Source organism: Lepisosteus platostomus, chromosome 2 (assembly GCF_059453375.1).
Source record: "Lepisosteus platostomus isolate fLepPlt1 chromosome 2, fLepPlt1.hap1, whole genome shotgun sequence".
NCBI lineage: Eukaryota > Metazoa > Chordata > Actinopteri > Semionotiformes > Lepisosteidae > Lepisosteus > Lepisosteus platostomus.
Genome location: NC_142612.1, coordinates 4,639,927 through 4,662,983, shown reverse-complemented (window position 1 = coordinate 4,662,983; position 23,057 = coordinate 4,639,927). Strand labels below are relative to the sequence as shown.

The window sequence follows — 23,057 nt, the reverse complement described above, 5'->3', positions numbered from 1 at the left end:
ATCTGAAACTTATAACAAGAATTACTTGGACACTGAGCCCTGTTTAGACATGTACTGTACTTCAAAAACATTTCAGCTATAATGTCAAAAGCAAACAATAAAAGAAACTTAGCACTTAAAGCTTCAACAAATTCACAACAGTCTTATCAGGAAAATTTCATTTTTTGGTATCAAGGTTTGGGGTTTGGGTTAGGTAGGGCAGGTCAGCCACAGTGCTGGTCCTATGATTTAGTGAAATACGAGACCTTACGGAAAGTGGTTTTCTGGTTTACAGTAGTGGTTATGTTAGTTGCCAGGTTCTCACACTAATATTCACTTACTGCTTTCTTTTTGCTCAAGGCTATTGAACGGGAGAAGCCAGAGAAGCACAGAAAACTGCAAGATGCCAGCAGATCAGCACAGGCTCTGGTGGAGCAGATGGTGAATGGTAATTACACGGGAGTTGATTTAGATAATCTTCTTAGAGTTTTCTGCAACACATAGGCACATACAGTATTTTTAGCACTGCTGATATTGTGTTATTTTTTTTCTTCGTTTTTGCCTGTCAATAAATTTTTTTAGATCAGGTGGACTATGCTACAGTACATTGTTTTTAAAAAGGTCATATTTTGTGTTAGTTTTATAATGGATACAGTAATTTTATAATCAGGATTTATACGCAAGGGTAGAATATGGTATGTTAGTTGGAGGTGGTCTGCTGTAACTGAGGGTTTTGGAAGGTATAATGTTAAAATGTTCAAAATAACTGCCTCGTATATGCAAATGTTGTTTGGTATGATGCCCTTGAAATCCTGTGATAGCCTGGTTTTATATTTGTTTTAACATGTCACAATATTCTGCCTCTGCCCTTTCATATTGACAAAAGAAATGAGAAAGAAAGGTTACACACAAGAAGAGGTCACTCAGCCCATCATACTCTGTTTAGCGTTGAGTAGCTTATTGATCTTAGCATTTCATCGAGGCTTTTCTTCAAGGATCAGCTTTAAAAATATAAGCTGGGTAATTTATTCCAGACATCTGTGGGTTTGTGAAAGTGCTTCCTACAGTATATCTGCTCCTAAAACTTGTGTACTGTACCTGGGTTCTTGTCTTCTAGTTGCTCCTGATGTTGTCTATTGGGTTAGTATTGTCAGTATCTGTAAGGATTGATATACTTCACTTAAAGTCCCTTGTAATCTTTGCTGAAATCTAGAGATTTAGTTTTTTACCTGTCTGTGTTCCAGATGCAAGAAAATGATCTGTTTGCTAATTTTGATAGAAAATTCTACATGTACTGTATATAAGAAGGAAGGTGCAAAATGTTAAAAATGATGGTAATTATTTTATCCTCTTGTAGGGCTTTTCAGACTGCTAGCTTTTTTTTTTTTGCAAATGGTTTGCGTGGTTATTGGCTTTTTTTGCTTCTGCGGAGTTACCTGGATTAACCTCATATCAGCTACAAAAAACAGACATGTCTCTTTTCATGTATTGCACCTCAGGGTAGCAATTCTGCCTTGATTCTAGCCTGTGCCACCCCGTCTGTGGCTCTCTGTACTCATTCATCTGTTTGATATCAACCTGACTTACAGTAATAACCCTTGACCAGACATTTACATCACCCTATTTTTTGCTGGTCTGTAAGTCACATTGTCTCATATAATTTGTTTAGGGAAATATACTGTCAAAAGTAGTGTGCAACAAATTTCAAATGCTTTCCAAAACAATTACTTTTGTTTTTATAGCGAATGCACTGGCAATTTATTCAACATATTTCACATTATTTTAATGTAACTGTGTAAGTATACATTACAAGTTTAAAAAAAAAGTTAGACTGTAATCTAGAATGAATAAACTAACCATCAAAAGCACTTACTGTATAAAAGCACTGAATTCATAAGGGTATCGGGAGACAAATATTTTAGTAGCAGGCACACTAAGATTTTATTGAACAGAAATAACAAGTAGGTTGATAATATTGATTAACATTTATTGTCAACTGGGTGGAGTAACAACATTTCTGGCCACTGCTGGGGGCAATAAAAGCTGTACAAGTTTGACACCTGCTTTGCTTCAGGAGGCAGACACTACTGTATCTTGTGGCATTCTGTTGTTTTATTCCACTTGCCATGAACAATTGCCACTTCACTGGTCTCAGAGCCCTAGATGTAACGTGTCATCTCAGATCATCGTACAGATGTTTCATTTCAAGTCTGGCCAGGCAAACAGGACATCTACGGCAGGACTGTTCTATTCATACCTTGCAAGAAGGCCACCATTACACAAGCAGCAGGAGAACATGCATTGTACGGTACTGTCCTCACCTCAGGCTGTGCAGTTTTACATGATCAAGATATGAACAGATCCCAAGAGTTTTTATTCTGGTTTAATTAATAGATGATTATTATAACAAAATTATAACATTAACAGGTGTGTGTTTATTTCTCCCTTTTGTTTTTCTTTCCACATTTTGTATACCTTCAAAGTCCCCTACTGGAGCCCAGGTTTGAAGAAAGTGTACCATTTTACCCCTTTACCTAGTAACTTTGTTTACCACAAATTAGAATTAGAATTCAAGATTCACCCAGATAAAGACAGACGCCAGCCTGATCTGTGTAATCCACACAAGATTAGTCCAGTATCTGGCTTCAGTGGGTTTCAGCTCAATTGCAGTGGCAGTTTTGGGGACATTACCCTACCTGTTATTTTTCTGTTCCAAGTCCACAAGAGCACCCATGTCAGTATGCCTGTTCTTAAACAGTAGGTCCCCATTGACATTTGGCAGCTCTGCATTGCCTTTACTAGTAGAAAACGTCTTGTTAAAAGTGATTTATGACTACTAAGTACAATGAATCATAGATACATCAGAAAATGATAAAACCTTGGTAAAAAATGTAGATATATTGCCAATTTTCCATTTCCTGCAGAATGGTTACAAAAGGCCTATGATCCACACACAGTTTAGAATTGTTCATTTATGTTCATTGTGGTAGGATGCCAGCTTTGCATGACATTACAACTTTTATAAATCTATTATCTTACCCAGACATTTGTTTTGTCTTTTTACTTTAATCAGCCTTTCTTTGCAGTATACCTGTTCAACACAATTAGGACGATCTTATTTATTTCAACAGGATGGCATTTTCCTTCTGTCCCCACTCTTGTTTTCCCACCCAGTAAAATGCTTGCTTGTAGACTTGTACTTGGTGTTGTGCAGAAGTGTAGGATGTGTCATTTTACTTGCCTGCATTTATATGAGAGTGGTTGAGCAGGAAGGGTTGAACAACATCTTTATTTTTGGTTTCTGTCTAGAGGGTCTCAAAGCTGACGACATCAAGCAGGCCTCAGAGCAACTGAACAGCCGCTGGGTCGAGTTCTGTCAGCTGCTGGAAGACAGGCTGGCTTGGCTGGCTTACCACAACAAGATCATAGCCTTTTACAGCCACTTTCAGCTGCTTGAGCAGGCGGTTGTGGCAGCAGAAAACTGGCTAAAAAGCCAGCAGCCTCTGGCTCCAGAATCTGAGACAGTCAGAGTGCAGCTAGACAAGTGCAAGGTAAGAACCCAGACACAGGAGAGACAGTGTTACATTTTCACCATGTAACAGAACATCTGTATTCAATAAAGACAGAAATTAATGTGCGTATCATATACGTTTTGGCTTATATGATATGTTGCAAATTAATTTCATGGTTTTATTTTTGTTTTAAGCAACAATAAAAAGCTCAAAACGTTGTGTCACTTTTCTTTTCCTTCCAGCATGGAATAAACCTTCACCTGTTCCTTTGCAGCCTACGCATGCTGATGTCGCTGCCTGCTTGGGTTTATTGCATTGTAGTTGATTCACACAGATCATAAGGAGCCACAAATGTGAATATAAGTTGACTAAAATTAGGTGTGGATTGTATGTAAAATTAGTGCAGGAGCTTTGAAATCATTTGAATAGGAGCCTAACTGAAATCAATGTGCCTGTGTATATTATTAGGTTAAATAAGCACCTGTTGTTGCACAGTTGCTTGAAGAGTGCATACTGTATGTTCTCACATTGTCTTTCTTTAGAGAATTGCAATTACAATGTTCAGCCTTTTATAGTGCTTTTTCAGTGACATGACATACTGTATATGAAAAGCCAGAACATACAGCATTCAGGTCTGCTAAACTCAACGCAATACTGAGAATGTTTTCCTATGGAAACGATTTACACACTCACTTTATTGTAATGTTCCTTCAACCTAGATTTCAACATTAGTTTGCGTTTCTACTAAATTCTTTGTGGAGGCTGTCAAGAGTAGTTAGAGCATTCAGAATATCAGAGTCACGCATGCAGACCAGTTACTGAATATAGTCTTTAATTATCATCTCATGCCTCTTCTGTCAATACAATTGCACCGAGTCCAAATGAATGTGTCAAGTCATTACAGCAGTTTATTTTACTTCACTTGTTCGATTTCGAATTGCCATCAGCAGTATTTTTAGCACAGGGGTTTTCAGTTTGTTTTAAAGATCTATTTTTTGCTGAACTCTTTCTGCCCCAGGATGAGGGCTCTCGCCTGTCTGCGCTGCAGCCACAAGTGGAGATGCTGAAAGAGAGGGGGAAGGAGCTGAATGCGAAGGAGGAAGCTCCGATGTTTTTGGAAGCTGATATAACAGCCTTCACCGACCGCTACAACCAGGTTCTTGCAGACCTGCAGGCAAGGGAGCAGCATCTTAAGAATAGTAAGTTTTGTTTTATCTGTCCTCGAACTTCAGAATGTGCCTTGATTTTCTTATGCAAAACACAGTTGAGCAGTTGAGCAAGGGAACTTACAGATATAGGAGTGATTTGCAGTCTCATCTTTTACCAGAACTCAGTATGATCTGAGATGTTGTGAGGTGAATCTGACCAACTATTGCTACAAGGCCTATTGTCATGTCTATAGGTAGTTCACTGTGATTTCAGAGCCAAGTGGAAGAACAGGCATATCCCCAACTTTGTAACACTTGACAATAGAGTAGGTGGGCTTTGTTTTCTTTTAGGAAAATTGTCAGGATAAAATTATTTTACAGAAACTGCAGGGTTAATCAATATTTCTACAGTTTTGTTTGCTTGTGAACATTGTTGCAAAGGGTAAAATTACAAAACTAGTTGTGTCCAAATATGTCTCTGTACCTATAAAAGTGAATACCACGGGAATAAGACTGTAATACAGTAATTTTCAGAATGTAGAGAATTGAATGTGCTTTAATTATAACTCTCTGGTTCCTAAAGAAGTGGAGAGTGTTAGTATTACTGCATGCTTTCTTGAGCAAGGGCTTTGTATGAATCTGTAATGACATTCCCCCACATCAGAAATCATTGAACTGTAGCCTTAAAGATACATTCTTACAAGCTGACAGGCTGGAGACAACATCTTAAGGACTGAAGAGAATAAAGCACTATTCTGTGGCCACCTGGTGCGTGTAGGTTGAGTGGCAGTTTGAAACAACTCATATCGGGGTTCTTCTGGCTGGTACAGGTCTGAAGAACAATAACAGCAACAAAAGCAGAAACACAAAAGAGTGTTCTAAAATGGAAAATACATTATTTATGCTTAGAAAATCATAAGAAATATGGAAACGCATTACAAGAGCAAGGGCAGTATAAGACAGTAATGCTGAAATGGCTGAGGTCACTCTGCTATAATCACATCTTCTGTTTAAGATGCCTGAGGGCACAAGGCATTCAGCCTACAGTACCCATTTCACTGCATGGCAGTAATAGAGTAGACAAGCAGGGGGCTGCTAATGTCTTTTTAAACTATTTCTTGCCCACTAGAGTCTCTTCATGAAGCATGTGATGTCCATTCTTAGGGGATTGTACATTATTGTGTTCTGCAGTGCACATTCAAGGTGAAAATTGATTTTTTTTTCTTTAAGTTGGAGAGTATAGACATTTCCCAGAAGCTAATTATCCCACCAGTATGATTTTGGACTGTGGGTGGAAAGTGGATCACCCAGAGTGAAGACAGGGATAAATATTTCTTTCTTTTAAGTGTATATGTATAGAACAGAAGTCTCCAGCTGTTGTCCTGGAGAGGCACAGTCCATCTTATCTCATTGTTAACCATGAAACACCTGTTTTTTATAAAGTTTGGGAACACTAGGCAGTTATTGTTATCTTGTCTGGAAACATTTCGTGTTCCTATGGTACAGTGTTTGTGTGTTTTGTAAATATATACCTTTTTGTGTTCTTGACCACTGCAGCAAAACAAATATGAATCATATTGATCAACATTTGAAACACTGAATCAAACTAATGAACTAAAGCAACAATTTCTAGAAACCACTTCATTAAGCAAAAATTTGTTTCCTAACTTTGAAGTGATGGATTCCGAAACAGTTATTGTATCTGTATCATACTTAATAGAGTAGTATGTTCTTTGGATATTCAGCTGTTTTCTGCCACTGTTTGTGGCAGCAGGGGCCCTGGCTAGCGTCCAGGCTGTTGAAAATACTTCCTTGGATCAGCAGAAGAAGCAATAGGTCAGCAACTTGCTTGGCAGCCCCCTTTGTTGCTGCTGACAGCACTGTCAACACACCATCTGGAACAAAATCTTTAAGCTGTCATGGAACAAAGTCTTTGTAGGACAGTAGATTTGAAGTAAAGTAAGAATCAAAAGGTTACTGTTGAATAAGGCATTTTTCTTATGTATTGGAAGTACTGTAAATGGACATCTTTTTTGTGCATGGTGTTTGTTATTTTTTAAAACCTAATCTAATGAAAATCTTATAACAATTTATCAATGGCACACAACATTCAGGTTGAAAGGTCTGCATTTTTTTACATCATAGAGCTCCAGTATAGTTAAAAAAGATGAATGAAATAATGCAACAAAAGATGAAAACGTGTCATTTTACAGATGTCAATACCTATTTTACATAATTTGATGGAAAAGCTGCAAATCTAGGCTAAGAACAGTAAATGGAAGGGTTGGGATCTGACAAATGACTTCTGGCAATACCTTTTCCTTAGAATTCAAGATGCGAATCCTTGTAGCACTTATTTTGCTTTTATAAGATATTAACTTTCAATGGAGCATGAAAGGACACTATTTGAACTAATGTGGACAAAATCAGTGTTACCTTAATTCACCTCCCAGAGCTTGCCAATCATATCCCATTTCTCCAAATTACCTCAGGGTATCACACCTACAGTATACCTTTAGTAGTTTAACTACTGTAGCACTGGTCATTTATAAAATACTGAGTAAAATAAAATATGTATGTGGTAATCAACTTTCTAAATGGAAATTAAAACTGGTGTGATTTATGGAGTAAATATTAATTAGCACTTGCTACAGTATTTGACAATGCTGAAAGTGGTGGAATGGATTAAAGAGACTTCTTATTCAGATTTTTGCATACATAAAGCCCTAAGTTAGCAGTCACAGATAGCTGTTTCACCCTTATTAATGTATCAGTGTTATATAAGTAGTTAGTAGTGGTAGGTAGTTGCATTAGCATGCGTAGGGTGCAAAGGAACAAGTAAAGGTTTATTTCATGCTGAAAAGAGAAGAAAAGCAACACAATGTTTCAGTGACAATTGAAGAAGGCTCCACAGCAGAAATGTTGTGTTTCTTTTCTTCTCTTTTCAGCATGGAATAAACCTTTACTTATTCCTTTTCAGTGTACCACAGGTTCATAATGGCTGTGTCAGAAAGTGACACAGGTGTATGTACAGTACGTCTTGATTGATCCACCCCTTTCAGTGCTATGAAATAGCAAGATGTTATTTCATAATACCTTCATATATAGACACAATGTACCTGAGTATTGGGCCTAGTAGGACAGTTTAGTAGGACAGTTTTTTTTAGCCTGTACAGTTTTTACTGCAGTTGGGACTGTATGTTTACATGCATGACTGTTCCTGCTCCCGGCTCTATCCCCTCTTCACTAGGCGTTTCAGTGCTACTAAATACACCTTCTAGAGACTGCGTTGGCCGGGTTCATCAGGCCCATCCTGAGCCAGGTGGCTGGAACACTGCTCCTCCCTTTTCTGACACAGCCATTATGAAGCCTTGTCTTCGGAATGTCACGATCGGGATCCCTCCTCTTATGGGCACTCCGACCCTTTCGTATTTTAGTTGATTATGTGCACCTGCCTCTTGTTTTGCCCCACTATTTAAGCCTGGCGCTCTTGCTATTCCTGGCTCAGCACTGGGAGATGGAGGCCCGGAAGCCCGCCTACCAGCGGGTCCAGGAAAGACCCGACAGCATCGGCTTCATCATGGCGTCCTGTCCATCTGAGTCCGGGGCTCATTATTTTAGTTTTATTCCCAGTCCCTGTTCTGGATCCCATTCTGGATTTTAACTGTTTTTGTCATGTCTTGGATGGATCACCCGGTTCTGGACGTTGGACTGCGCCCCGGATTATCCTTTTCGACTGCCTGATCTTGTTTGCCAGCGCCACATCCCCCGAGCACCCGATCACCGTCTTCATGTCCCCCTGTCTGTCAACCCGTCCTATCCTGCTGTACCTTCCCCTGTTGTCCTTCTCCACTTAGTTCCGGATTATACCGTCTGCATTGGGTCCTGAACTACGCTTTGCGGGAGCCTGGACCAGCTCCCGTTACAGTCTACCTTTTGTCCCACTGCCTGGCAAATTCTTTTTCAATGCTGACCTCTTATGCCCAGCATCTTCCACACTCTCCGCAGTGCCTGCCCTGGGAAATCCCTCACTCCACCCTCCACTCGGCAGGCACTTGACTCTCCATCCCCACAGTTCTTGTGAAGTACTTCATCTTGAATGCCTCTTCTATACACTCCTCCCATCAGATCATCGGCTCCGACACGATGATGTTCTTTGAAGCTCTTGACCAGATTAACAGGTCTGGTCTTAACGTTGTGTTGACAATGTCCGATGGGAAGTTTTTCCTGTAGGATGCGCTGTCTGAAGTCTAGCTTTCTTCCCCAGTCTGCAAGATTTCCATGCTCACCACTCTCCTTAGTTTTGGAGGTCTTCACCCTTCCTCTGTCAAACTGGTGTATCTTTTTGTACTCTTTTTACATTTCTGTATAGTTTTCATCATGTCTAGCAGTACTGTATATTCCCTTTCCTAATGCCTTTCTGGAAATTGACAGGATATGTCAGAGGCTTGCTAGCTTCCTGAAGTGTGTGCAAACACAAAACACAAAAATCCCCCCAAAACTGGTACACGCAAATCACAACAATACTGCTGGCACACCTTACGGGTTTTTTTAAAGATGTTAAAAACATCAGTTTCACAGGGGTTAATTTTGTAATTAAATGTGTGCTAGCTGTTGGTATTTTTGGAACAACAGCACTGGAGGCTTAGAATAAACATTAATTAACAAGGACAGTTATCCCTTTTTTAATGGCAGGAGTAAGCTGTTACAGCCTGAACAACATGGAGAAAAATTTGAGTCCAAAGAATGTTAGCCACCCTGGTTAAATGGAAGTTCTGTCCACACCTATTAAATTTGTAATGATTTCTTAGGTGTGTGCAGTGTAAGGTTATGGTAAGTTTTTTTGTCTGTAAATGGCTCCAAATAGGCATCAATTTAGGCCTCTCTGGGGGCTGACTTTGATCAGCTTCAAGGGCATCTCTTGCAGTCTAAGCAGCAGCATCTGGAGCCAGAGAGAGGGGCTGTGGCATTTGTATCAAGATTTTAATCACGCACTGAGTCTGTGAGGAACTGCAGCTTATTAGAAAGATGCACTGAATGGATATATATCAAGTATGGCTTCAGATACGTATTAATCCAAGGAATGAAATAGGAAATATAAGAAGCAAATCACACATCTGTTTATTCATCAGTGTTGACATTGTCATTTAAGAAAAGAATCAGATCTGTATAAATGAAACAGAAAGCACATCTATGGTTAGTCAAGGACTATGAACTGAGCTCTTGGTCTGGTCAGTACTTTTCTACTTATGCATTTTGAATTAAAGTTGTGGAAATGTGTTTGTGGAATAATAATTTTAGTAATTATGGTATAGAAGTACAAGAAGCATATCAAATACATTTTTCTTACTCCCTTGCCACTGATGAGTGAAATTTAGTTTTTTATAGATCTACTGTATGCCTTTGAGCTGTCTATATATTAAGCATCCTGTATATGTTAATATTTAAAGTAGACTAGACTAACTTAATCCACTATAAAAACACGACATTTCATTTCTTGCAAAGATATTCTCCCCCTTCCAATGATGCCCCATTTTATTGAATTACAAATGACGTATACACATCTTTAAAAAATGAAAAATTTTAATCAATCCTTAAATTTTCATTTTCATGTATTTGTCTCTCTAGGATGCCTCAGTCAGTATACTTCATTTGTAATCCAACAAAACACCTCTGGAAGGGTGAACACTTTTGCAAAGCACTGTAGACCTTTTTTTCCCTTTTTTTATATTACATCAATAGTTTAGTTTATTTTTGCTGCGTGTTATTAATGTTAAAGGATTATGAAAGCAATACAAAAATGGAAATATGCTGTCAGTTTGTTCTGCCTTTATTTTGCAGTTCTGTGCACTTCATACCCTTTTAAGAAATGTAGTCTCATCTGTTTTCAGTTATCCTTTCTGAAAAGCTGAAAATCATGTGTTTTCTTCAGTCACTGGGAATTTATGTCTCAGTATTCGCAGTAAGAGTGCAATTGTCTGAGCTTCAACACAGTGGATGAGAATGCAGGTACACCTGTCAAATCAATTTTATCCCCCATCAACGCTAACCCTTCTGCCATTAGAGAAATTGAAAAATCATTTAAGAATAATCCAGGGAAAGCTTCAGGTTGAGGTAGAATCTCAGGTCCTGCTCAACATCGAGGGAAACAGAGATGACTTGCTTGGCTTGTTTCAGAGACATAATAATACACATATTTAAGAGCCTTGACCCTGCAAATCAGTGGAGCATTCCCTACCTCTGTTGTGAGACATCTACATCACTGATCTTATTCCAATCAGTGAAGACTGTCTGAGGAGCAAGACTACAAAAGTTACTTTGTGGTTCATGTCTTTTTCTGAGCTATAGCAGTATTATAGTATACAGTATAGTGTGAAGGAAACCATTACACAATGGAAAGGATACTGTAACAGCAGTAAATATTTGCACCCTGCAATCAGTATAACATAATTAAATAAAATAGTTAAAATGTTGTAGTTACATTTACAAAGACCCAAACATTTAATAAAGATTAGTTGATTATATTATGTAAAAAACTGAAAGAAATTAAGTAGTGTCACTTTTGGCCATGATGAAGATATTGTCTCTTTTCATTTCAATGTCTGTGAGATCTTAATTGGAAAGGGTCTGATGTGGGATTAGCTAAACTTTCGTGCCAGTTGGAATTAACAGGGTGTCTAAATTAAGTAATGTAAAATTGAAGTTAAAAATCAGGTCTGGACACCACCTTACCTAGCAAGCAAATGTGTAACTTAATAAAACACACTATTAGAAAGGGAATGTCAAGGGAGATCATGTAGAGTCTTTTTTCCTGGCAGAGTAAAAGAACAGGCAACAACTTTGAAGACACAGACATCTAATAGACATAGCACCACAACACAAAATACACTGATTATTATTTGCAAATGTTCGTTATATGTGGCAATATCTTGGCAAAGCTACCTTGCAGAACTAAAACATAGACACCTGGTCTTACCAAGTCAATCAGATCCCACTAGTGTATACTGCCCAGTATAGGTCCAGAATATGGAAAGGTACATCAATTCTTATGAAACTAAATACCCTCCTCTGAACAAAAATGCTCTCTAAACTGCTGTGACCCAGAGGGAAGTTTTCTCCCTGTAAGAAATCTCAAAAATATAACAAAGAATGGTTAATTTTGCCTACTGGAAATATCAAGAAGAAAAAAAATACATTTTCTATGTACACAGTTTCGAGAACACAGCTCCTTTTCACAGCTAACAATATATTGTAATGTTAATTAAAAATATATAAACATTGAGTGCCCTTAAGTGCACCAAGAAAAATAACTCTGGACTAAATAAGTCCACTTCCAATCAAACACAATGCTGTTATATTAACTATGAGCTGCTGGCATATTTATACATTGTTTTAAAGCAGATGAACCAAAACGGGTTTGGTTTAAACTAGCCAAGTATGAGAATGCCATAAAACACAGACGGGTGTTCGTGAAATGGTGCCGGTGACAATAAATGTGGTCGAAGAGTAAAACCTAAACTCTTCGAAACTTACATCAAGACCCTCAAAGAAAAGACTCATTGTGTTAGGCAACAAATCCATAGAGATTTTAAACATGACTTTGTGACAAGTGCAAGAATGAACATTTCTTCAAGATGGGTAAATACAAAATGAGAGCAAAAAGCGATTCAATGAATTGTAGCTGCTTGGAAGTTATTTATGAGGAGAGGCAGAAGTTCAAATTCTTTAAACTGTTGATAACTGTTTATCAAATCTGGAAATCTTCTCTTTGCAAGCAAATCCAGATATGAACTTCATAGTCAGAGCAATGAGAAGAATTCAACTAAAACACTTTTAACGAAGAGGACAGAAAAATATGCATTTCATATAACTTGTTAGAGACTCATCTGAGCAGCTAATGGAGCATAATGCAGGGTCACTGGCTGATTGTCAGGAGGTGCTTCTTCTGACATGACAATGGCCCCAAGCATATGGCTAAATGAACTCTGTCATTCTTGAAGAAGTCAAAGATCAAAATTCTCCAACAACCTTAGCAATCACCAAAGGTTAATTAAGATACTTTGTATTTGTCTGGAAAAAATCTGTTGTCACTTTATCTCACAACTGCCTGAGCGGAAGAGAAAATGCTAAATACTATACATTGGACACAGAATTCTCACAAAGCTCGTAACACAATGGTCGACATTTATCAGACAAGTAAGAAAAATGTACTGTAATAATAATTCAAAGTATGGAATCAAGAGTCAAGATGATCTGTCTTGACAGTGAGTTTTTTCATATTAAGAACATTTATAAACACTGTACAAAATATTGTAGATAAACTGCTATTCATAACATTAAATATGAACTTACTGTTGATCAAATACATACAGTTTGCTTTAAGAGTGGCACAGCAATTAGCTGCTTTGGAGTGCTGGGGCCCTGAGTTCAATTCTGAACTTACTGTAGGGTGCTTTCTGTTTGGAGTTTGTATATTCTACCCATTTACATGTGGGTTTCCTCCAGGTGCTCCAGTTTCCTCCTACAGTTCAAAGACATACTGGTAGATTAATGGCTTCTAGAAGAATTGGCCCTGGTGTTAGTGTGTGTGTTTTTGTCTGTGTGTGCCCTGTGATGGACTGGTGTCCCACCCAGAGCGTACCCTGCCTTGCACCCTTTTCTTGCCAGGGTCCTCCCAGTGGATAGAAAATGGATAGATGTTTTAAGAAGAAGCATCCAAGCAGTCTTATTCCCTGATTCTTTTGAGGAGAGTATCCTGCAGCCTAAGAGCCTAGACTTCCTAGGGACACAAAAGACCCCAGGTTCCTGGTCTGATCTTGGGGACACATAAGAATTCAATATCAGCAGACTAGGATGAGAACAAGATACTGTAGATGATTAGCTGCAGAATGACATACATCGAATATCAATGCTCATGTCTGTGTTTTCACTCCAGATGAGACGTCTGTGGAAAAACACAGTGGGGAAGTAATTAGCTTTGTAATATCTGCTCTAACCAAATCACTGCGCTTTTCAGCAAAGTTGTCTTAAGGAACCTGGTACTGTAGTAATAGAAACTAGAGCAGGACTCATCTTAAGGGGTATCAACAATTTAGAATCTAGCATAGTAAGCAAACTAGTTAAATTTGTGAGTCATACAAAAGAAAGGGGTGTGGTAAATGCAAAGACAAAATGTTCAAAGTGTGAAGTGACACCAGAAGTAGGACCATACATCATACATATTGCATGAGTGATTCTGAGCTTTAGAAAGCAACACACGAAGAGGATTGAGGATTGTACAGTATGTAGATTGTTCCGCAGTATGAGCCCTTAACAACAATGTAGGGAAGCAATAAAAAGCAAACAGATTGCTTGGTTATAGAGTAAAAAGTATAAAGTGTGAAAATTTAAATGAAGGGGAACATGAACAAATTTAAAATATTGTGTTCAGTTTTCGGTCACTGTACCACAGATATTATACTGTAGCTTCAGATTTCAAAGAACAGCAACAAGAATCATTCCTGGATTTGAGGGATTGCCATACAGAGACAGGCAATAAAATGGGCTAACTCTTTAGAGTCTCGATCAAAGGAGATTGAGAGGAGATTTGGTGCAAGTCCACTGTATAAAATCCTAAGGGCTATAGACAATGTGAACTCAGGGGACTGTTTTACACTCTGTCTTGAAACAAGGACTGGAACAGGCTTACCGATCAGGTGATTAATGTCCTTACTCTATGTACTTTTGACAAGCGCTTGGGAGTAAAATTAGATTTTCATAGCTACTAACCTACCAAGTGAGCATGATGTGTTGAATTTGTGATTTTTCTTATGTTATTTTTCTTTGTTCGTGATTCTTATGTTGTCCCAAGTTTAATATGCCTGAGATCATCCTGTAGAATAAAGTCAAATTTTCACCAGAGAGGCAGCTGTGTTTGTGCTTATACATAATAAATCATCATACATGTGTATTGTGTCCAAACGTGACTATAATTTCCACTGGAGGTGCTGTACTTTATGACTAAAAGTTAAAGAGCACAGATTTATTGTTTCTATAAATTCAGTTACTAATATGACAAGTTCCCTTGCAATACCACAGACGTCAAGGAAATCACCTTTCTCGATGTTGTGCATACTTACAGTATGGTCTTTTTACACCTTTAACATCTGTCACAGTGCCAGTTGTGTCTTTATTTCTTCATCATTTGTTACAGTGGCCTTTACTAAGCATCCTTCTACTGTTGCTAGTCAGCCTTGCTGTTGTGCAGCAATTCTGAATTAAGACAGGAGCACCAATATTGATTAATGAAGAGTATCTTCTTTTCTTTTTACCCTTAACAGAGGCCTCTTAATGTTGACAGCTAAAGGAGCCATTTGTAGTGCTAGAAGATTAGAAATCTTTGTGGAATTAACAACAAAACATTAATGTTATTGCCACTTAACTAATTATCTGTTACTTAATATAGTCTACATTTATCATAATGATTGAACTGTTTTTTGTAATGTAAAGATGTGTATGAGAGAGAAAGTAGTTACCTGGGGATAAGACACTTAAGCTTAAGCAAAAGACTAAACAGAATAATAAAAAAATGTTGAACTTAGCCCTGGTGTTGGCTGCTGTTAGGATACAACATTCTTCAGGTAAACCATTTCATGGACAGGATCTCAGATACAATTGTCATTTACTTTAATATAAAATCAAACCAAAAAAAAATTACCGATATGTACAGGAGTTTAAGTACACCTTGGAAATTCTCTTTCCTTAACTATATTCTCCTTATATTTTTTAAATCCGCTCAGTGTTTGCTTTCAATCGTTGTGAAATGATTCTAATAGTCATCTCCTAATAAGAGCAGAAAAGGGGTACTATTGGGAGGACCCCATACTCCCCATTTAGCCTGTTTGATAATTGAACCAGGGCTCATCCACCAACATCTTGAAGGAAACCAGGGTATCGGCTTCAACAACATGGCTGGCTAGCTTGTTCCAGACTCATATAACTCTTATAAGTTGATTTCTTATGAGAACCTTTTACTGTGTTATCTGTTCTCGCCAGTGATTCCGGCTGTGCCTTTCAGACACAAACTCACATACTGTAGGTTTTCAAATAATGCTTTCATTCACCTAAGAGCTACAAATAAGCAGTCTCTAATTAATAAAAAGAGTGAAAATTAAGGAAAGGTTCTTCTTGAATGCACTGAAATGTTTATTAGATTGAAGATGCCAGTTATTTTAATACTCTAATACATAGTAATGTATGCCATGTGAAAATGAGATTACCAAAAATAATTGGATTTTTCTATTTCCCCCCAACATTTCCACATATGTTTTAATATCCATTAGGTTCTAAATTGCATTCGAGGCCAAGCAAGCAGATAAGAATATTTATTTTACTTTAATACTTGGAAACTGTATTGTTTTATAATATGTCTGTTAATTGGTAATGAGGCTATTTCAACAATGATTGAACTGTCACATTTGTTTTAGATTTGAAAATATTTTGCTTCTGTCCATTAAAACACGAACACTTGCTTGAGTGTCTTTCATTGCTGCCTCCGGCTCCTTCTTATTTGCAGAATTGTGCATGCTGAAGTGAAGGAATAACAGGGCAGATGTAAGAAAATAAAGTGTTGTGGTTATGTTATTTGATTAGTGTGCTGTACCCACAGCAGAAGTCCTGTACTGTATGTCTCGATCAGACCAGGGCATGCTGGGAAGCCTGATAGAGCCTGTGTCTTTGTGCTTTTGTTCTGTCTTAGTTCTGGAAAGCCTCCCCCCTGCTCGCTACAGGGAGACAGTGACCTCTCTTCTCTTCTGGATCCAGCAGTCTGAGAGCCGTCTGGTCGTGCCTCAGTTTGCAGTCACTGAATACCAAGCCATGGAGCAGAGACTCAAGGAGATCAAGGTCTGCTTTTCTATTGCAATCACCATACCGCTGCGTCCCCAGCTTCGTGTTATGGAAGGAAAGGCATGTCTTTGAATACAGACGTGAATGACATACTGTAAACAGGGACCAAAAAATTGATTGATAGATAAGACTTTATTGATCCCGAAAGGAAATTGAGGTGTTACAGCAGCCCAGCCCAAGACAAGCAAAAACAGACATCAGAACAGACTAAAAATTAAAATTACCAATACAAAATAAAATAGAGTTAGATGTGTGCAAAATATGCTCATAGTCAGTGCAAAACAATAAAATATGTGCAAAATGCACATAGGTATGTACAGATTGAAAGTACCACAGTATAAACAGTATATTAATGCAGTGTCCAAAAAGTACAATAGTGCAACGTGCTGTCCATAGACGAGCAGATGAAGGGCTAACAGGCCAAGCCTAGGGTAGCGTTATACACCCTGACAGCTGCCAGGAGGAAGGACCTGCGGAAACGTTCCCTTGAACACCATAGCTGGAGCAGTCTGTTGCTAAAAGTGCTTCGCTGCCTAATAGCAGTCCCATGTAGCGGATGCGAGGCGTTGTTCAAACTATCAAAAATGATACATCAACAAAAACGGTATTTCCATAAACATCTATTTCCAAAAGCATCACCAGGTTTTAAACTGCTACACATATACAGTAAGTTGCATAATTTATAACGTACCTAGTATTTATCATGTTTAATACAGTAAATCACATAAGAAACATTAAAAAAATACATTCTCTATAGTAAATCATTTTAATGAAATGATTATGGTGGTGATACACATGACAGGTGTCAAAGTTTGCTGATATTCTCCTTTCATCCTATGCAAGTCTCTGTGATCAAAGACACCTTTGGATACTGCCTTCTAAAATGTAATGCTAAAAAAGCTTTTCTCCCTAAAATAAGATTTTCATGGAAAGCAGGCTCAGTGTATTTGTATCTGCTTGATAGTTTAAATATTTAGTCTCCCTTAGAATGATTTTGGCAAAATGAAAAGAGGCATGTAGACTATATGTTGCAGGAGTAAATATACAGTACATGTTGAGAAACCCAAAAGTCATAATGATTCAAAAACTCAAATCTATGCACTTTTTCCTAAAAACATTCACTTAGATTTTTAAATGAACTTGTTTAATCTAATAATGTTATTATTATAATAAACCATGGCAGTGAAACTGGGTCTGACTTTTTTGGTAAAGACTTCGGCTTTTTAAATTCTGTCTGTGGTCCTTAGTTGTGATTAATTTTCCTTCTGTCCTTCCTTCCATATCAAAGCTTTAATGAAAAAACACAGACATGTGATTTTGACATCAGCTTAATTGTATATAAAAATGTGTAGCATCGCATCAGCAAATACTGTAAGTCTCTGATCACAACATATATACACTTATACAGGTACATGTGCAGTAGGTTTGGTGACCTGACTTTGATTACAAGCTTTAACCTTGATAAATACTTAAGATTACATTATGAAGCATTTTTAATAGCAGACATTAATATTAAACAGCAGTTGCACAATCTGTTCTTTTTTTATAACATTGTTAAGCCAGTGTTGAAGGTCTTGAACTACGACTTAGAAATTGTTATTCCCATGCCAGAGTCCGGTGATACATGTCAAGTGATAGAAAAGTAGTAAGCTGGAAGCAGAGATGGATTACCAGGAAAAGCTTTGCAGTCACTAATGAGAACCAGAAGAGCTTGCTCTGAGCTTTGGACTGTACAGTGCACAGCACTTGAGGCCAGAAAATAATATAAAGTGGTCAGTATAAAAACCGATAAGAGTGATATGTTCTGGATTATAGCCAAATTGTCAGGGATAGCTTGTTATTAACTCTCTGGGAATTTCAGCAGGCTGTTACTGTTCTTCTACTAGATGAAGTGAAACAGAACCTCCTGGCTCTGCCTTTATACTATTCCTGCTACAGAATCATCTATTAACACCCAGCTTTCCAATACAATGGAGGCACGGGGCTCCCACGTTCATAATTGGTTTAAGTTGTTAATGTTAAGTTAGTGTTTGTGGCAGACCTTGTGTGCAATAACATTGCTTTTCCACGCTCAGGGGAGGTGTAAGCTAAACTAATGGACTGCTCTAAGACCATAGTCCTTTAGCTACATTGTGCAGAATGCTGTATGCTGTACATTATGCATGTCACTGTTAGTGTTTTTACAGCACCAGTAGTCATTTAAATGGGGTGAAGCCCTTTAATATCAGTACTGAAAATTATCCTAGGTACTGTACAGTATTACAGTTTTAAATGCTAACGTAATGTTGCAATACCAATGAATTGGTTTTCCAACAGGTACTTTTGAAGTACAGCAGAAGCAGAATTTTTTCATTAATTAAATGATGAAAATGGCAGACATCACATGCAGAACAAATCTTCATCTTTATTTAGACTTTAATCTCATAGTAGTCTCATTTTAAATGTAATACAATAAAATTTAGTTATGCCTTGAATGAATGTCAGTAGATTGCTTTGATGGAACGTTTCTTCTTCTTCTTGCGTGCTCAGGCTTTGCAGGTATCCTTGCAAGAGCAGCAGAGTGGTCTCAACTACCTGACCTCGACTATGGACGAGCTGTGCCAGAAAGCTCCAGTCGAGATCAGTCAGAAATATCGTCTGGAGATTGAGGCTATCCTGCTCCGCTGGAAGAGGCTTTCGGCTCAGCTGGGCGAACAGTCCCAGAAACTAGAGGAACTCATGACCAAACTTCAGCAGTTCCAAGTAAGAGTTTATTTTTCATTATTTTGGGAACAACCTCCTTTAAGATGCAGGTACTGACTAAAAAACAGTGATCTCCTGTGCCTGCTACAGTGTATAGACTGGTCTCGATGAAGGATTAATCACTTCAATTATGGGGGGGTATTTGGTAATTACCCATCATTTGACATGTTGTATTTGTTCACTCATTAACCTCAGCATATGATGGTTTTCATTATATTAGGCTGATGATCATTCTGGATGACAGGTGCTTCATATTTATAATGAACATTTGGAATCTGTTTTTTAAGTGCACATCTTCTGAGGTCATGTTTGTCCTCTGTGGGTAAGCTGACAGAACCTACTCCAAGTCATTAGATGAATTCCCAAATTTCCCAAATTAATGGACAACATCGAACAGTTCTGCCCAATTTCTGATCATCACTGGAGATGCTAGTAACAGGCACACAGCAAACATGCTCAAACCAATTATTAGGTTTTCTGTCAAGATTATTTAATTATTAATTTAATAATAAATTAAATAGCTACTACTTTTAAATATGACATTATTATTACTGGTTAATGTGTAATATGTTTCTACATTTAAAAAAAAGCATACTGTAGGCAAATATTTTCTTTTATTTAATTTACTTAGTAAGATACTATAGAAAGTCTTTCACAGTAGGATTTTTTTGCAGTCAAATTGCATTGAAGTTTGGAAAGGTTGTCATTAAAACATTCTGCATGTTGATGTGTACTGTTTGGTGCTGTGGCTCACTTCACAAGCTGGTATTACAGTACGTACGCTATTAAATTTCTAAACAGCACTAATTTAAATCTTGGCACCCCTGCTAATGCAGGGGTTTGAAACTTATTACATTTATCATGTCAGGCAAAAGTGCTTTGTTCTTCTCAACTGCAGAGTCAATAGCTAATTGTCTAAGTGATCATTTTTCACTGGTTACTGATAATTGCTAGTTTGATGCTAATGAGCTGCAGCTTCACATGATCTGCTCTTCCGTATTGCTGTGGAGCTATCACTTGGGGAATGCTGTGCTGATTTTATTATTGTTACTATTTATTTTTGTAATACCCACAAGTCATCTAACCTGAAACCCCCCAGTTGAATGCATTACATTAGGTTTGAGGTAGTCACTAAATCTGATCTTATGTCATCTGCTATAGTCAGGACTTTTTTTAGCACTGTCTTCATGTAAATTAATGTAAATTATGTCAAATGCATAACTGTCTAAAATACTGTAATACCTTGTAAACATTACTGTAATATACTGTTTTGCTAAAAATGACTTACACTTGTCTTAACACATTTATAGCGCATGTTCTTTTAACCAGCCATATACTAATAATTATTAATTAATGTTAATGTAATATACTAAAAACATACCATACTATACATCTTTATATGACCTCCACATTTTCTGTATAACATAGAAGAAAAGGATACATCACTTGAGTATTAAATTAGCTAAATCCTTACAGAAAAGTTAAATAAATGTTTAAAAAGAGGTACTAAGAAACTGCAGTTAAAAGCCATTGCAGGCTGATTGGTTTTCCGGATAGTGACATCTAGGGAGGGGTTATCTGCGAATCCATCAGCTGTTTCGGCACCTCAAGTTTAAGATCCCCGGTCTTGAAATCCAGCTAGCTAATCTCTACTGCTAGACAGATTTAGCAGAATTAGAGGAACTAGTCAACATGCCCTATAGGGAGATTAAGCCCACATCGGTAGAGGCGTAAGAACTTCCTCAGATCTAGAAAGGGCTGTAGTCCACAGTCACAGGGAATCACACAGGGGCAGCATCTCCAGTGATTGATGTGTGCAACCACAGCTGTGAACTGGAGCACTGACAGACTGAAGGAAAAACTCTGGGCTCTGACTCACACCCACTAGTGACAGGTGGAAGTCACGCACTCAACATACAGACAGTGTAGTGTACACGAAACAGTGTAGAGTGCGAATGGTGTGTGCCCAGACCAGAACAGGCCCTGGCCACAGCTGATTGAGCCATCTAGAAGCAGAGCTGATGTTCCAACAAGTGACAGAAAATGGTTTGTTACTGATTCAACAGAACAAATGACTCCTTCTGAAGAATTAGCTTTTAAACATCTAGGTTTACAACATCTTTGATATTTGAATTGGATTGAAATCACAGTCAAATGCCGGCATTATGCTTGAGGTAGTCACCAGATCTTAAGGTGCCACCAAGAAAGAAGATGTAGAGGAAATGTCATGTGGGTATATTAAATCTTTGACTAAGTAACAAGGCAACAGTGTCACAGTAGAAAAATAAAATGGAATTTGTTGTGGTGGGAAATTGGCTTCCTGTTTCGTTGGTTGAATCCCAAAGTCTCTTCCAGCTTACTTTGCTAGTAAGCTTCCTAATGAGCAAAGGGGGCCAAAGGGACTCCTTTAGTTGGCATCCAAAGTTGTGTTTAAGTGAGCGTGTACAGTATATCATGATTGTGTGTGAGCTGTGCCTTATTTCTGTAAGCCTGCCCTTTGTTTCTCAGAACGACACCAAGACCCTGAAGAAATGGATGGCGGAGGTTGATGTGTTTCTGAATGAAGAGTGGCCTGCACTAGGAGATTCGGAGGCCCTGGAGAAGCAGCTAGAACAGTGCACGGTGAGGGGCAAGCCTTTCAGCTCCTTTTCTAAAATTGCAGCCCTGTGTGTTACTGCCATGCGTCTTTCCTGTCACCACCATTGATAACTACCATAGTCCCCAATTATTGAAGATTGTGAAGTACAGGTACTATACATGCAATGCTTTTCATGCATTTAAAATGAATGACAAGATTTTACGGAGGTTCTAATTCTGCTGAATTTCAGATACTCAACTCATTGCTTTAGAGGAAAATGTCACTTCTACTTAGCCATTTGTAATCCATAGACCAATTCTAAAATTCTCTGATTTGAACATCTTGATGTATTTTCTCTGGTTTAGAATGAACATAGGGTATTAAAGGGAAGCTGCAAAATCCATGTGCTCCCTTAGTAAGCCATGCAGTTAATTTGAGGGCTGGAGGTTGGAAACATAGGATATCAGGGCAATCTCTAGCAGATACTCTTTTATTACCCGTACCATAATGATTGTGTTACCTTTGTGCCTAGGAGATAGAATAGTAAAGACTGATCAGTTTATAGCTTTAATGAATGTGTTGTATCCGTAAAAACCTAGAAGGGAAGAAGCTAGTATGTCTTGCTCTCAATTAAGCATTTTTGCTACTTTCAATCTGTGTACTGTATGTTAGGTGAAGGTGCTCCTGCAGTGCCAATAATACTAACGAACATCTGAGATTTCATGTTACTTTAAGTGGGTGATTATAAATGTCAGTTGTTTCTTCTGTTCACAGATTTTAAAAAAATGTCTTTTATTGGCTTTCACTGTTTCTTAATTACAATACATGGCATTCATTTTGACACTAATACAGCACATAAAAGCTTAATTATGGTAAAAATCACCTTACCTCGCTAATGTTTTTAGTGATGTTTTTGTCCATACAGTAATAGTTCTATTTCATTGTGACAGGACTTCTCCACCATTATAATGCCATGATAGCTTTTAAATAAGTATTTAACAATTACAGATGTGCAGTAGGGTTTCATTTATAATGAGAAAAAAAGCTAAAATGCATTTTGGGTATTTCCTGAAAATTTGCGCTCAATTTGCTCTTTTACTGAGGATTTTTTTTAATTGCCTAATTTCCAGATGGAGCTGCTGTTCTTGTCTCTTTTTTAGCACATTATGTTAAGTGAATGAAGTGAGGTTTGAGTGATATTGAACATGTGCT

The 23,057-nt window shown here is 37.8% G+C and overlaps 1 protein-coding gene across 13 annotated transcripts in view; it reads left to right on the top strand.

The window, feature by feature from the left end:
- dmd (dystrophin) overlaps positions 1 to 23,057 on the top strand; it is a 728,682-nt gene that overhangs the window by 281,348 nt on the left and 424,277 nt on the right. For all 13 annotated transcript variants that reach the window (XM_088646795.1, XM_088646880.1, XM_088646889.1 and 10 more), the window contains 6 exons: positions 340 to 427; positions 3,289 to 3,530; positions 4,510 to 4,690; positions 16,377 to 16,522; positions 19,055 to 19,267; positions 21,776 to 21,889. In XM_088646795.1, coding sequence (XP_088502921.1) covers positions 340 to 427; positions 3,289 to 3,530; positions 4,510 to 4,690; positions 16,377 to 16,522; positions 19,055 to 19,267; positions 21,776 to 21,889 — 984 coding nt within the window. The remainder of the gene's footprint in view (positions 1 to 339; positions 428 to 3,288; positions 3,531 to 4,509; positions 4,691 to 16,376; positions 16,523 to 19,054; positions 19,268 to 21,775; positions 21,890 to 23,057) is intronic.